Here is a 16,580-nt window from a genome sequence, read left to right on the forward strand (position 1 = left end):
ATTTGCAACGTGGTGTTAGTATAAGGCCGCTAATAACCATGCCAATATTGGTCCATATCGGTCTATAGTTATATATAGGCGATCCCTAATCACAAAAAAATTGGTCCTTATCGGTTCATAATCATGGTTGCCACTCGAGCGAAAAATAATCTACCAAAATTTTATTTTTATAGAAAACATTGTCAAAATGTTATTTCTCATTTGTCAAAATTTTATTTCTATAGAAAATTTTGTCAAAATTTTATTTCTATAGAACATTTGGTCAAAATTTTATTTCTATAGAAAATTTTGTCAAAATTTTATTTCTATAGAAAATATTGTCAGAATTTTATTTCTATAGAAAATTTTATCCAAATTTTATTTCTGTAGAAAATTTTTTCAAAATTTTACTTCTATAGAAAATGACAAAATTTTATTTTGTCAAAATTTTATTTCTATGGAAACTTAATTATATACGTATTTAATCGGCCTTTTTTTAAGATACCTTGTCATCGGCAAGTGTGACCGCAACCCAATTAATTCGATTGTGGATGACAGTCTTCAGTAGAAGTTTCTACGCAATCCATGGTGGAGGGTACATAAGATTCGGCCTGGCCGAACTTACGGCCGTATATACTTGTTTTTTTTTTTTAACTTTATTAACAAATAATATGAAATTATTAGTAAATTAATGTTAGCTATAGCTACATAGGCCTTAAGCTTAACATAAAGTTAGGTACATAGTTGGTAAGTTAGATTTTAGTTTTGGTTATGTCTTAGATGTATCTATACAGGTTTGATTCTTTTAAAAATTTTAATAAAATTGATACGTTATGTGTAGTAGGATTGGATATAAATGAAATAGGGGTTTCCCCTTTAAATGCATTATGTTGTATGGTTCGCGTGTCATTGCATTCACGCATAATATGATCAAGTGTTCTATTAGGCACATTACAATTACAACTTGGGAGGTTGGGGGCATTGTTGAGGTGACCGTGTGAAAGTAAAATATGGCCTAATCTTAATCTAAAAATCTTTATTAGGTCTAATCTTGAAAGTTTTTATAGGTCAAAATTTAGGTAATCCTTGTTTGAAATTCTGCTAGGATTTATTGATCTATACCAAGGACTCGGATATAAAAAGGGGATATCATTGGCTTTTAAATGCTCTTGAACGAACCTGTATGAATCTCTTCAATTAAAATTCTCTGTTCCTATCAAAGGAGCTTTTAAGCCCTGCTTTGCTACATTATCTGCGAATTCATTACCTGTTATATTGCAGTGACCAAATAAGTACAATTTTAGGATGTTTATCGATCAATTTACTTCTTATGTAATCTGTGTAGAAGTCGTTCGCAGTAATGTTCATGATCCTTTTAAGGGCGGACAGTGAATCAGAACAAATTGCAAATTTCCCTCTCTTGGTGGAGTCTATCTTAATTGCTTCGAATATTGCTATTAATTCAGCGGTAAATGTTGAAGTGTGGTTAGGAAGAATTGATGTTTTCAAAATACTTTGGTTCCCTACTACGCTGTATGACACACAATCCTGTGATTTCGAAGCATCCGTGTAAAGAAATTCGTGGCTAGGCATATCCACTCGGCTTTTCTTATGTAAAGTTTCAAATAAAATTGGATTATGTTGAAGTTTGTTATATCTACTAAGAGTCAAATCTACGCATCCTGGCATTAGAAACCATGGAGGGAAGCGTTTCAGACGGTTAGTTTTGGGTAGTTCTGAAAATAGACCTAGTTTTTTACATTCCTCAGTAACCCTATAAATCACTGATGGTATTCTGGGTACTTATTTCCTATTAAGGCATTTCCGAAGAACTATTCTTAAAGGATCATTGGGTTCATTAAAGTAGATTCTGGCTTGCTTATATAACGATAATCTAAATTGTGTAGTTAAATATATTGCACTCAATATATAGATAGAGTTGTTCTAAACGCTCCGAAGTAGAGTCTGAGAGCAGAATTAATTACTGTGTTGATTTTATTAAGATAAGACTTAGGGGAGGAACCGTAGAAGGGAAGCGTAAACCGTATACGAGATAGAATCAATGCATTCACAATGGATATGAGTGTGTCTGTACTGCAATTGAAGGACTTGCAAGCTAAACACTTTATAATGTTCAAATGTTTTTGAAGGGAGCCAATGAGTTTGTCAATATGAGTACTCCAAGAGTATCTCCTATTTATATGCAAGCCAAGAATCCGTAAGGAATTTGCTTCATTTAGTATGTAATCAGAAGATTCTAGTAGGCATACGCAAGATTGTTTGCGGCAGATGTGAATAAATTTACATTTTGTAGAGGATAAGGAAGCTCCCGATGTTACACTCCACCGTTGGATATTATTGAATGGTTCGTTTAGGTTAATCCGCGGATTTTTCTGTTTATTGGAAGAAACAATAATGTTAAAGTCGTCAGCAAAAGCGGTAAGCGGTAAGTTAGTGCATATGTTTGCAATACCCAGAAGGGGACGAGATAGACACATGGTGTCTTTGGCAAAAATGATCAGGGTGGGATCCTGAGTCGATATAGCCATGTCCGTCTGTCCGTGAACACATTTTTATAATCAAAGTGTAGGTCGCAGTGTTACTCCAATCGACTTCAAATTTGATTTTGGAAGAAATCGGTTGAGATTTAAATATAGCTCCCATATATATATTTCGCCCGATATGGACTTATATTGCCCCAAAAGCCAGGGTTTTACCCTAATTTGCTTAAAATTTTGCACAAGAAGAACAATTAGTACTACAGTCAAGTGCGCCAAATTTTATTGAAATCGGTTTAGATTTAGATATAGCTCCCAAATATATCTTTCGCCCGATATGGACTAATACGGTCCCAGAAGCCAGAATTTTACCCCAATTTGGTTGAATTTTGCACTAGGAGTACAATTAGTAGTGTAGTCAAGTGTGCCAAATTTTATTGAAATCGGTTCAGATTTAGATATAGCTCCCATATATATCGTTCGCCCGATTTACACTCATATGGCCACAGAGGCCAATTTTTAACTCCGATTTAGCTGAAATTTTGCACAAGGAGTAGAATTACCATTGTAGTTATGTGTGCCAAATTTGGTTGAAATCGGTTCAGATTTAGATATAGCTCCAATATATAGCTTTCGGACGATTTACACTCATATGACCACAGACGCCAATTTATTGCTCCGATTTAGTTGAAATTTTGCACAAGGAGTAGAACTAGCATTGTTGCTATGCGTGCCAAATTTGGTTAAAATGGGTTCAAATTTAGATATAGCTCCCATATATAGCTTTCGCCCGATTTACACTCAATGACCACAGAAGCCAATTTTTAACTCCGATTTAGCTGAAATTTTGCACAAGGTTGGTTGAAATCGGTTCAGATTTAAATATAGCTCCCATAATTTCGACAAAAATCGTCAAAATACCAACATTTTCCTTGTCAAATCGCCACTGCTTAGTCGAAAAGTTGTAAAAATTACTCTAATTTTCCTAAACTTCTAATACATATATATCGAGCGATAAATCATAAATAAACTTTTGCGAAGTTTTCTTAAAATTGCTTCAGATTTAAATGTTTCCCATATTTTTTACTAAAATTGTGTTCCACCCTAGTGTATTAGCCAACTTAAATTTTGAGTCTATAGCTTTTGTAGAAGTCTATCAAATTATGTCCAGATCGAGTGAAATTGAAATGTATGTATTTGGGACAAACCTTTGTATATAGCCCCCAACACATTTGACGGATGTGATATGGTATCGAAAATTTAGATCTACAAAGTGGTGCAGGGTATAATATAGTCGGCCCGCCCGACTTTAGACTTTCCTTACTTGTTTCTTCAACCAGATCGGATGAATTTTACTCCTCCAAGAGGCTCCGGAGGTCAAATCTGGGGATCGGTTTATATGGGGGCTATATATAATTATAGACCGATATGGACCACTTTTGGCATAGTTGTAAGAGACAATATACTAACACCACGTACCAAATTTCAATCGGATCGGATGACTTTTGCTCCTCTAAGAGGCTCCGGAGGTCAAATCTGGGGTTTATATGGGGGCTCTATATAATTATGGGCCGATGTGGACCAATTTTTGCATGGTCATTAGGGAACATATACCAACACCATGTACCAAATTTCAGCCGGATCGGATGAAATGTGGTTCTGTTAGAGGCTCCGCAAGCCAAATCGGGGGATCGGTTTATATGGGGGCTATATGTAATTATGGACCGATATGGTCTTGCATGGTTGTTAGAGACCATATGCTAACACCATGTACCAAATTTCAGCCGGATCGGATGAAATTTGCTTCTCTTCGCAATCCAAATCGCAAGCCAAATTTGGGGGTCCGTTTATATGGGGTCTATACGTAAAAGTGGACCGATATAGCCCATTTGCAATACCATCCGACCTACATCAATAACAACTACTTGCGCCAAGATTCAAGCTTGTTTCGTTCGGAAGTTAGCGTGATTTCAACAGACGGACGGACGGGCGGATGGACATGCTCACGACCCAGAATATATATACTTTATGGGGTCTTAGAGCAATATTTCGATGTGTTACAAACGGAATGACAAAGTTAATATACCCCCATCCTATGGTGGAGGGTATAAATAGTGTTGTTCCACCAAGATAACGCATCGTGTCTTAAGTCATTGAGAACGATGGCAAAAATTCATGAATTGGGCTTCGAATTGCTTCCCCACCTACCGTATTCTCCAGATCTGGCCCCCAGCGACTTTTTCTTGTTCTCAGACCTCAAAAGGATGCTCGCAGGGAAAAAATTTGGCTGCAATGAAGAGGTGATCGCCGAAACTGAGGCCTAATTGGAGGCAAAACCGAAGGAGTACTACCAAAATGGTATCAAAAATTGGAAGGTCGTTATAATCGTTGTATCGCTCTTAAAGGGAACTATATTGAATAATAAAAAGAATTTTGACGAAAAATGTGTTTTTCCTTGTTAGACCGGGGACTTATCAGCCAACCTGTTACACTCTTACTCTCTTGCGAGTTTTTACTGGATGTTTTTTAGTGGAAAAGTACGCGAACAGACCTAATATTAATTATGATTAATATTATACAAATTAAATTAAAAATTTAATTGCTTCAATTTATCTAAATTGTATAGAAATCTGTATATATGTCGTTTTTTTTTTAACAAATTTTCGTTCTTTTTATGAAGAGAATTCTCTCGTTGTAAAGATAGATGAGTTGTATATGTACTTACCTGATGTATAGCCACTTGTTAAATTTTCTCAAAAAACACAATTTGTTAATTTTCAAATTAAATTTCTTTCTGTATTTTCTTTAATGTTTTTACTTATCCTATTTTCAGTTTTTTTTTTTTTGAATAACAACTTTGATTTGTAGGGAAGGGAGGATATTGGACCACTGGCAAATATTGCCAGTAAGAACAATGGATAACGGGAATTGGGAGGATAAGGGAATAGGGAAGGATACCAATGAATGGTAAGGGATATGTTTTAGGTCTGGTGGAGGGAAGCGTGGTAACATTTAAATTTATCAACAGTTCTATAACAACTTCTTAGACAGCGGGCAAATGGGCACCTTGGGGTTGGAAACCATTTTCATCGGCAACATAGGTGACAGTGTAGGTTTGACCATCATCACCAACGAATTCGTAGGATCCCTTAACGGAGATGGCTTCAGCATCAGATCCGGGATTGTTCAACACACCTTGAGCTTCGGCTTTAGCACCATCACTGGTTTCCCAACTGTAATGAAATATTGAAATCATTATATTAAAAGGGTCTGTATACTTGTAAACAATGCTTCGGGATATTAAGGCAATTTGTTTGTACATACAAAAAAGAAAATGCTGTCCTTGCGAACGAAAAGCAAAAGATTTCGTTGGCTGAATTTAAAAGATTTTTTTAATGTACATACAACAAAATCTTTTACTCCTGAATCAAATTTAAGACAAGTGATATTTGCTTTAAGAGCAAATAAAATTTAATTTTGTTTGCCTTTAGCTTTGTTCATAAAGCCACAAAACTTCATCAGCTTTAAATTTCGTTCCGCAGAAAAGAAATCTGTTTTCTTTTTAGTGTAGATAATCCGTTTCTCTTATAGCAAACTTACGAATATTGGAAAGATTCGGGTCCAACATCAGATTCGCTCCTCACAATCTTAATATCAGCGGGAGCGGCCAAGGCAACAGCGAAGAGGGCAGCGAAAACAATGATGAATTTCATTTTGATTTTTGGGGTAGATTACTGGTGCGTTGCTTACAAGAAGAGTTGCTACAGTTGAATGATACAAAACATAGAACTCCCTTGACCATTTATACCCAACCTAATCATCATCATCACTATAGGAAATATCGAATTGCGATTTACATAAATGTTTCACTATTTAAATTAGATTTAAATCTAGAAAAAAAAAACAAAAACAAAACAAAATGTAAAGAACCCGGCGTTAATCGGCGGCTTCAAACAACCTAAGATATACAACGGGAGGATGAGGAGGTGACCATCATCCTCACCTTTGGTCAAGTTAGGTCAGCATAAATAACCAGAACTTCTGCTACCAAAGTTGAAGCTGGTTCGGTTTGGTAGCCAAATCATAGCAACAACAGCGGCAGCGGATGCTGCTGTATCTACCCGAAAAGAATGGGCTTGCAAAAATTGGTAACATCATCACAACATATTAATGGCTTATAGGCCTAACATGACCAGATAACATAAACCCGTACAACAAGAAAATGAAAAAAACAAACAATGTTGAGAAAAAAAACTGCGTTGTATTTGTCGCTCACGCACGTGTATATGAGGTAGCTCTACAACAGAGCTACGTTATGGGTTTGAAATGCAATTTCTGCTCGATTTGGTTATTTAAAGGTCATCTTCAACCACCATATCAATAATTCCCACACGATCATGTTAACTCTGGTTTACCAAAAATAAGTGATCTTGTTATAAAATTAAAAGCAAATATTTATGGTAGACGTCAGAATGGTGGTTATCATCTCTGGCGATATTGATGAACATAATTTACTCGATGCTCTATGCCACAGAAAGTAAAAACAAAATACAATAAAATTACTATTGTGATAATTTCAAAACTTTTCTATATAATTGTTGGATATTGACCCAACTTCATACAACAAAAACAATGTGATTGAAACTGACAAGATGTCGAATTAAATAATATATAATATAGATTTAATTGTTAATTAAAATAATAAATAAAAAACCTCAGCTAAGAAAATGATTAAAAATTCTTATGTTCTTAAATAACACACAACAAAAACAGTGTGATTGAAACTGATAAGATGTCGAATTAAATAATATATAATATAGATTTAAATATTATAATATAGATTTAAATAATGTATAATATAGATTTAAATTAATAAATAAAAAACCTCAGCTAAGAAAATGATTAAAAATTCGTATGTTCTTAAATAACATAACATCCCAGCAAAAAAATCTGGAAGTTTTTCCCGAGTCATTATTTACAAATAACATCCACAAATGTTCATCTTGAGATGGACGTAATTTTCATTTAGTCAGAAATTTCTAAAAATATTTTGCCTGTATATGGTTTGTATAGATATCAGTTGTTACTACACCCTCAAAAAAAAAAAAAAAAAAAACAAATCGCTTCAGTAACATATACCCCAAACACATTTTGCTTCAAGCATATATATGTATATATTTCCAGGATTGGTGCAAACAAACTATTGTTTGTATTGTTCAAACATATTATGTTTCACCTTAAGGCATAACAGCTTGGCTGATAAGTCCCCGGTCTGACACATAGATGGCGTCGCTAGTATTAAATGCATATTACTTTTATATCGTACCAACCTTCAAATGATTCGTGTCAAAATTTGGCGTATGTAAGTCAATTAGTTTGTGAGATAGAGCGTCTTTTGTGAAGCAACTTTTGTTATTGTGAAAAAATGGAAAAAAAGGAATTGCGTGTTTTGATAAAATACTGTTTTCTGAAGGAAAAAATACGGTGGAAGCAAAAACTTGGCTTGATAATGAGTTTCCGGACTCTGCCCCAGGGAAATCAACGATAATTGATTGGTATGCAAAATTCAAGCGTGATGAAATGAGCACGGAGGACGGTGAACGCCCGAAAAAAATCCACAAAATGATTTTGAATGCCCGTAAAATGAAGTTGATCGAGATAGCAGAGGCCTTAAAGATATCAAAGGAATGTGTTGGTCATATCATTCATCAATATTTGGATATGCGAAAGCTTTGTGCAAAATGGGTGCCATTTTTTGACCAAAAACAACAACGTATTGATGATTCTGAGCGGTGTTTGCAGCTGTTAACTCGTAATACACCCGAGTTTTTCCGTCGATATGTTGCAATGGATGAAACATGGCTCCATCACTACACTCCTGAGTCCAATCGACAGTCGGCTGAGTGGACAGCGACCGGTGAACCGTCTCCGAAGCGTGGAAAGACTCAAAAGTCCGTCTGGCAAAGTAATGACCTCTGTTTTTTGGGGTGCGCACGGAATAATTTTTATCGATTATCTTGAGAAGGGAAAAACCATCAACAGTGACTATTATATGGCGTTATTGGAGCGTTTGAAGGTTGAAATCGCGGCAAAACGGTCCCATATGAAGAAGAAAATAGTGTTGTTCCACCAAGACAACGCACCGTGCCACAAGTCATTGAGAACGATGGCAAAAATTCATGAATTGGGCTTCGAATTGCTTCCCCACCCACCGAATTCTCCAGATCTGGCCCCCAGCGACTTTTTCTTGTTCTCAGACCTCAAAAGGATGCACGCAGGGAAAAAATTTGGCTGCAATGAAGAGGTAATCGCCGAAACTGAGGCCTATTTTGAGGCAAAAGGAGTACTACCAAAATGGTATCAAAAAATTGTAAGGTCGTTATAATCGTTGTACCGCTCTTGAAGGGAACTATGTTGAATAATAAAAACGAATTTTGACAAAGAAATGTGTTTTTCTTTGTTAGACCGGAGACTTATCAGCCAACCTATTACACTGGTAGAAACAATTTTTAATGAAATTTTCTTTGTTTGTATATATATTTAAGGCGCCAATTTGTTACTTCCATTACTTTACCTGCACCATACTCTGTAGGTTTCTCTTTCTAAACGCCTATATGTTTATGGGATATTTCCAAATTAATATATGTTTGCATCTAAGCATATTATATTTACAAAATTTTATGTCCCAAACATAATATTTTCTAACATATTAACATATATGTCCCAAACATGTTATGCTAGTTTATGAACATTATAGGCTTGCACTTACAAATATTGTGTTAAAAATTTTGAGCTCCAAACATATAATTTTTACCCCCAAACATATGAAAAACAGTATTTTTCGTCCGTGTATATATTTATAAGACTGGGAAAAATATCGACTAACATATTCTACGTAAATGCCAGGAATCAATCTGCTTTTAACAGAACACCTTTAAGGGTTGAGGTGTTGATTGGAAATTATCAAACAGAGAATTGAGTTCATTGGTACCTGCACTGTTAGAAAAATATGTTTTTCATATGTTCCGATATAAACAAAATGTGTTTCGGGCACGATTGTAAACCACAATATATTTAAGTGCGAACATGTAATGTTCCTAAACTAACACTAAATGTTTGGGACATCTATGTTAATATGTTAGAATATATTATGTTTGGGGCATCAATGTTTCATAAAAATCATATGTGTGAATACAAACATATATAAATTTACAAATTTCGACTAAACATACATATGTTGTGATATTTTATTCAAAGCGACAGAGAGAGTATAGAGATGGAAACCGGGAGAGTTGACGAAAGATATCAATATAACACAGCAAAAGAGTCAAAAGAGAACAATTTCTGTGAAACCGCTTGTATGTTGTTTCGGAAAACTGTTTTATGATAAGGCCAAAAATTTGATATGTTTAAGTCTAAATATTATTTAATTTGAATAAAGAGAATATACATTCTGAACCAAGAGAATAGACATTTGAAAAACAAACAGCTTATGTTTTCGCCTTGAGAGAAGCATTTTATGTATGTGTGGACATGTGTTTTGTTTATCATTTTGGCATTATGGGCACAATTTTTTTCTTGGTTCGTTAAAAGAAATCAGATTATGTATGTATATTTATGTATGTATATTTATACTCGACTCCACGTTCTTCTTTTGTTAGTTTTTGAATTCCTTCCAAATTTTAAAGTTTTGTACAAAAACAGTTTTTTATTACAAGATTGTTATTTTTGCAATAAAAAATAATATTTTATCCAAAAATCAGTCAATTTCGTTTATATCAAGCACTGTTACTGACTATAAATCTTTAATAACACACATTTCGAAGTTTCATTTAAAAAAAATTAATATAGTATAAATATAAATGTGTAAATTAAAAAAAAAAAAAAAAAAACAAAAAAAAAATGTTCGGTCGGAGCAGGGATTGAACCCACGACCCTTTGCATGCAAGGCAGACATGCTAACCACTGCTCCACGTGGCAAACAAATGTATGTTTCTGTTAAATAATGTTATGTTTGCATGGGCTCGTGGGCGCTGCAAACTATGCTATATAAATGTAACTTAAAACGATAATTATCTACTGGTGACTATAACAGCTACGTAGCCCAGTGGATAGTGTGTTGGCTTACAAACTGTATGGTCCTCGGTTCGATTCTCCGTGCAGGCGAAAGGTAAAATTTAAAAAATTTATAAAAGTGAATAATTTCTTCAACATTATTTGTATTACAGAGAAAGGTTCCAATAACTAAAAAATTTCGTGGAAGTGAAAATTACGAGTATGTTAGGGAATGAGCACAATCGTGTTTGGGAAAAATTCTTCCAAGCATATAATATTTTTGGCTCAAAATGCTTCCAAACATATAATATGTTCACATAAAACAAACATATTAATGTTTCGGCAGTATGCAATAATATATGTGCTTCCTGCAAAATATGTTTGGAACATATGTTAAAGAAGCGATTTTTTTTGAGGGTGTGCCTATTTAATTCCTTACCCCAGTATGTGAAGCATACATCTAATATATCCCTGCTTAAAACCAAATTTAAGAAATATTTGCTTGAAAATATAGAGAAATTCTAGCTTAAATTACATTCAAAATTAATGGAATATTTTTTTTATATTCTTTTTGATTTTTACACCCTAAACCACATAGTGGTCAGGATATAATAAGTTTGATCTGCCAAAAAATGTGCCTACCAGAAATATTGATTTTAGACCCCATAAAACATATACCGATCGACTCAGAATCACCTCCTGAGTCGATCTAGCGCTTGGTGAACGTCCGTCCGTCTGAAATTTGGTTCAGGGATTTTTTTGGACACAAGGACGAACGCTATTGAATTTGGAAGAAATCGGATCAAATTTAGCTATAGCTCCCATATATATGTTTCGCCCGATTTCGACAAATGGGGTCACGTTGCACTTTTGGTGTCTTTTCGAATGTCCTTCTACACTCAAAAAAAGTTTAATTGGATCCAAAGATTTTGACCTTCCCTTTAAATTTTTGGCATTGATTCCGAGCCAAAGATGCGGTTTCTTTAAAATAAAGACAGTTTTTAGCGACCTACTTAGCTTTAAAGCTAGGACCAATAAAATAAAAAATAAGATACAGATCTCATTTATCAATTTTGCATTCTCTTTTCGCGATTTATTAATGGAGGTACTCACGTACAAACAAATGCCAGTTTAAAAATCCAAATTATAACGGATATTTCAAAGTAAAAATGTTTTCTTAATTCCAAAAAAAAAAAAAACCCTAAATCCTCAAAATAAGCCGTAGCCTATATTTGAAGCATTTTTATCTTAAATCTAAAGTTTCAATATTTTAGTTCATTTAAAGGCAATTTCTTTAAATCAAAACGGTGTTTCTTTACTTTAAGGAAAATTAGCCTTAGTTGAAAGACATGCGACTTTAACGGAGGGACGCAAATTTACGAAATTTGTGTTCTAAATTTAATGAAAAAAAAATTAAAATTTCATTATTTTAAAGAAATTTTTCTTTGATATTTTGTAAATTTCGCATCCTATAATTAAGGTTGTGTAATCTCTAATGTCACGTAAATTTTTTTTCAGTGTAAGTGGACATCTGTAGTGAAAGGACGATTTCTTTAAATCAAAAATGTTTTTCTTTACTATAAGGAAGTTTTAAGGTTCGACTTGCTTTTTCTTCCATTAAAAATCAACAAAAAATTGTTAGTTCTCGTAATTTTCAAAATCTTTCAAGAACTTCAACGGACGTGCCAAAGACAACGTCACAGATTCAAATCCCAGCGGGATGAAATTTTTAATTTTATTTTCATTTTTTTACCTTTTTATGGATTTTCTTTCTTTTTTGCAAAATTTGATTGTCCAATTGTACTTTATAAGTCTTGTCCTAAAAAAAAAAACTGCATCGGAAGTGGAAACAATCGATGGTGGAACAACTTCCTATTTGCTGAGATCTACTTGTGCCAAGTTTCAAGCCGATATCATTCGGAAGTTATAAAAAGCCAAAGAAATTGGACAAATTTTTAATTTTATTTTCATAGTTTTTTTATTACTTTTGCATTGGGTTTCTATTCCCTCCACCATAGGATGGTGGGTATATTAACTTTGTCATTCCGTTTGTAACACATCGAAATATTGCTCTAAGATCCCATAAAGAATATATATTCTGGATCGTGGTGAAATTCTGAGCCCATCTAAGCATGTCTGTCCATCCGTCCGTCCGCCTGTTGAAATCACGCTAACTTCCGAATGAAACAAGCTATTGACTTGAAACTTGGCACAAATAGTTGTTATTAATGTAGGTCGGATAGTATTGCAAATGGGCTATATCAGTTAACTTTTACGTATAGCCCCCATATAAACGGACCCTCAGATTTGGCTTGCAGAGCCTCTACGAGAAGTATATTTCATCCGATCTGGCTGAAATTTGGTACATGGTGTTGGTACACGCAAAAAATAATTCTTTCCTCCCAAACGAAATTTTAGACAAACAAAGTTCGTTTCTCATTTGCTTTTCGTTGAAAGGAAGTGCATTTGGAAGAAAAGTATATACTTTTTGTGATAAACGTTTATTCTTTTCCAGGATGTAAAAACAATTTCATAAAGACTAACTCAAAAAATTTTTTTCTGGCTAATTGCATTTTCCCTCACATCTTTCTCACTTCCACGAAGTTTTTTAGTTCTTAGCACCTTTTTCTGTAATACCAACAATGTAGAAGAAATTATACAATTTTATAATTTTTTTAATTTTTTTTACCTTTCGGCTGGACGGAGAATCGAACCGCGGACCATGCACTTTGTAAGCCAACACACTAACTACTGAGCTATGTACCTGTTGTGGTCATCAATAGATAAATATCCATATAAGTTATATTTATATAGCATAGCTTGCGGCGCCCACGAACCGAATAAACAAAGTTTATTTAACAGAAACAAACATTTAGTTTGGCACCGTGGAGCAGTGGTTGCTACGTCCGACTTGCATGCCAAGGGTCGTGGGTTCGATCCCCGCTTCGACCAAAGTTTTTTTTTGTTTTTTTACATATATTCCAGATATGTTCGGAAGATTCCGAAAAAATGTTCAACATTACATTGTAGTATATTAAATTTTGAACTGTAAACTGTGTCTTATTAAAGACCTAAAGTCGGAAAAGAACAGTGTTTGATATAAACGAAATGGACTGTGTTGTTGTTTCAAAAATAACTTTTTTATTGAAAAAATAAAAATTTTGTAACAAACGAATTTTTTTGGTGATAAAAGTTTAAAATTTTCGAAGCAATTCAAAAAACTCTATCAAAAGAAAACCGTTTTCGGTACACTTTTCCAAACGTTTTTTTTCTTTGCGTGTATATGGTTTCTAATCTATGCAAAAATTGGTCCACATCGGTTCATAATTGTATATAGCCCCATATAAACCGATCCTCAGATTTGGCGGAGACTATAGGAGAAGCAAATTTCATCCGATCCGGTTGAAATTTGTTACGTGGTGTTAGTATATGGTCTCTAACAATCATGCCAGAATTAGTCCATATCGTTCCATAATTATATATAGCCCTTTTATAAACCTATCCCCAGATTTGACCTCGGAGCCTCTTGGAGGAGCAAAATTCAGCCGATCCGATTGAAACTTACTACGTGGTGTTAGTATGTGGTCTCTAACAACAATTGGTCCACATCGGTTCATAATTATATATAGCCCATAATTATAAATAAACCGATCCTCAGATTTGACTTGCGGAGCCTCTTGAAGGAGCAAAATTCATCCGCCACTCGAGCAAAAAATAATATACCAAACTTTTATTGCCATAGAAAATTTTGTGAAATTTTTATATTTCTATAGCAAATTTTGTCAAAATTTTATTTCTACACACACAAAAAATTCACGAAATTTTTCCAATTAAAATTTTAATTGAGTTTTAAAAAATATTCAATTAAAAATTTAATTGTTTCAACAAATTTTTTAATTGAAACAAAAATCAATCACAACAAGTATATACGGACGTAAGTTCGGCCAGGCCTTATGTACCCTCCACCAAGTTTCTACGCAATCCATGGTGTCATCCCCAATCGAATTACTTGGGTTGTGGTATCTTAAAACTTCTTATCATTGTTGTCTAAATTGTGAGTTAGTCCATACGTGGTATATATTAGACAAAAAAGTTATGTATAGTTAAGTCTACAAATAATTACGAATCAATATGAACTTTTTGCACGGTACGTAGAGAGCCAGAATTGAAATATGGGGGTCGCTTATATGGGGGCTGTATACAATTATGAACTTGATATGGACCAATTTTTGTGTTATTGGGGATCGATTTATCTGAGGGCCATATATAACTATAGACCGATATGGACCTAGTTAGGCATGGTTGTTAACGACCATATACTAGCACAACGTACTAAATTTCAACTCACTCGGATGAAATTTGCTCCTCCAAGAGGCTCCAAAACCAAATCTCGGGATCGGTTTATATGGGGCTATGTATGATTATGGACTGATATGAGCCACTTTTGGCATGGTTGTTAAATATCATATACTACCATCACGTACTAAATTTCAAGCTGATCGGATGAATTTTGCTTCTCGAAAGGGCACCGGAGGTCAAATCTGGGGATCGGTTTATATGGGAGCTATATATAATTATGGACTGATAGGAACCAATTCCTGCATGGTTGTTGGATACCATATACTAACATCACGTACCAAATTTCAACCGAATTTTGCTCTTCCAATGGGCTCTGGAGGTCAAATCTGGGGATCGGTTTATATGGGGCCTATATATAATTATGGACCGATATCGACCATTTTTTGCATGGGAGTTTGAGGCCATATATTAACACCACGTACCAAATTTCAACTGAATCAGATGAATTTTGGTCTTCCAAGAGGCTCCGGAGGTCAAATCTGGTGATCGGTTTATATGGGGGTTATATATAATTATGGACCGATGTGGACCATTTTTTGCATGGTTGTTAGAGACTATATACTAACACCATGTACCAAATTTCAGCCGGATCGGATGAAATTTGCTTCTCTTAGCGGCCTCGCAAGCCAAATCGAGGGATCGGTTTATATGGGGGCTATATATAATTATGGAATGATAGGAACCAATTCCTGCATGGTTGTTGGATACCATATAATAACATCACGTACCAAATTTCAACCGAATGGGAAGAATTTTGCTCTTCCAAGGGGCTCTGGAGGTCAAATCTGGGGATCGGTTTATATGGGGCCTATATATAATTATGGACCAATATCGACCAATTTTTATATGGGAGTTTGAGGCCATATACCAACACCATGTACCAAATTTCAGCCGGATCGGATGGAATTTGCTTCTCTTAGCGGCCTCGCAAGCCAAATCGGGGGATCGGTTTATATGGGCCTATATATAATTATGGACCGATGCGGACCAATTTTTTCATGGTTGTTAGAGGTCATATACTAACACCATGAACCAAATTTCAGCCGGATCGGATGAAATTTGCTTCCCTTAGAGGTCTCGCAAGCCAAATCGGGGGATCGGTTTATATGGGGGCTATATATAATTATGGACCGATGTGGACCAGTTTTTGCGTGGTAATTAGATACCATATACCTACACCATGTACCAAATTTCAGCCGGATGGGATGAAATATACTTCTCTTAGAGGCCTCGCAAGCCAAATTTGGGGGTCCGTTTATATGTGCAATTTGCAATACCATCCGACCTACATCAATAACAATTACTTGTGCCAAGTTTCAAGTCGATAGCTTGTTTCGTTCGGAAGTTAGCGTGATTTCAACAGACGGACGGACATGCTCAGATCGACTCAGAATTTCACCACGACCCAGAATATATATACTTCATGGGGTCTTAGAGCAATATTTCGATGTGTTACAAACGGAATGACAAAGTTTATATACCTCCCATCCTATGATGGAGGGTATAAAAATAATGGTATCAATTATTTTTTTAATTGGATCAATTAACTTTTTACTTGATCTTCAATTAATTTTTTAATTGATACTATCATTTCTGTGATTGAAGACATTTCAATTATAAATTAATTGGATCAATTAATTTCGTGATTGAATCAGAAAAAAAATTTTTTGTGTGAATAGAACATTTTGT

The 16,580-nt window shown here is 34.7% G+C and overlaps 1 protein-coding gene and 1 long non-coding RNA gene across 2 annotated transcripts in view; one reads left to right on the top strand and one right to left on the bottom strand.

The window, feature by feature from the left end:
* LOC142235035 (uncharacterized) overlaps window positions 1-16,580 on the top strand; it is a 73,317-nt gene that overhangs the window by 13,434 nt on the left and 43,303 nt on the right. The window lies entirely within an intron of this gene.
* On the bottom strand, window positions 5,244-6,236 carry LOC142233853 (larval cuticle protein 65Ag1-like). Its single transcript, XM_075304919.1, has 2 exons — window positions 6,078-6,236; window positions 5,244-5,710 (listed from the first exon to the last, which is right to left on the bottom strand). The coding sequence occupies exons 1-2, from the start codon at window positions 6,188-6,190 to the stop codon at window positions 5,521-5,523; spliced, it is 303 nt and encodes a 100-aa protein (XP_075161034.1). The 5' UTR covers window positions 6,191-6,236; the 3' UTR covers window positions 5,244-5,520.

This window comes from Haematobia irritans, chromosome 4 (genome assembly GCF_050003625.1).
Source record: "Haematobia irritans isolate KBUSLIRL chromosome 4, ASM5000362v1, whole genome shotgun sequence".
Taxonomy (NCBI): Eukaryota; Metazoa; Arthropoda; class Insecta; order Diptera; family Muscidae; genus Haematobia; species Haematobia irritans.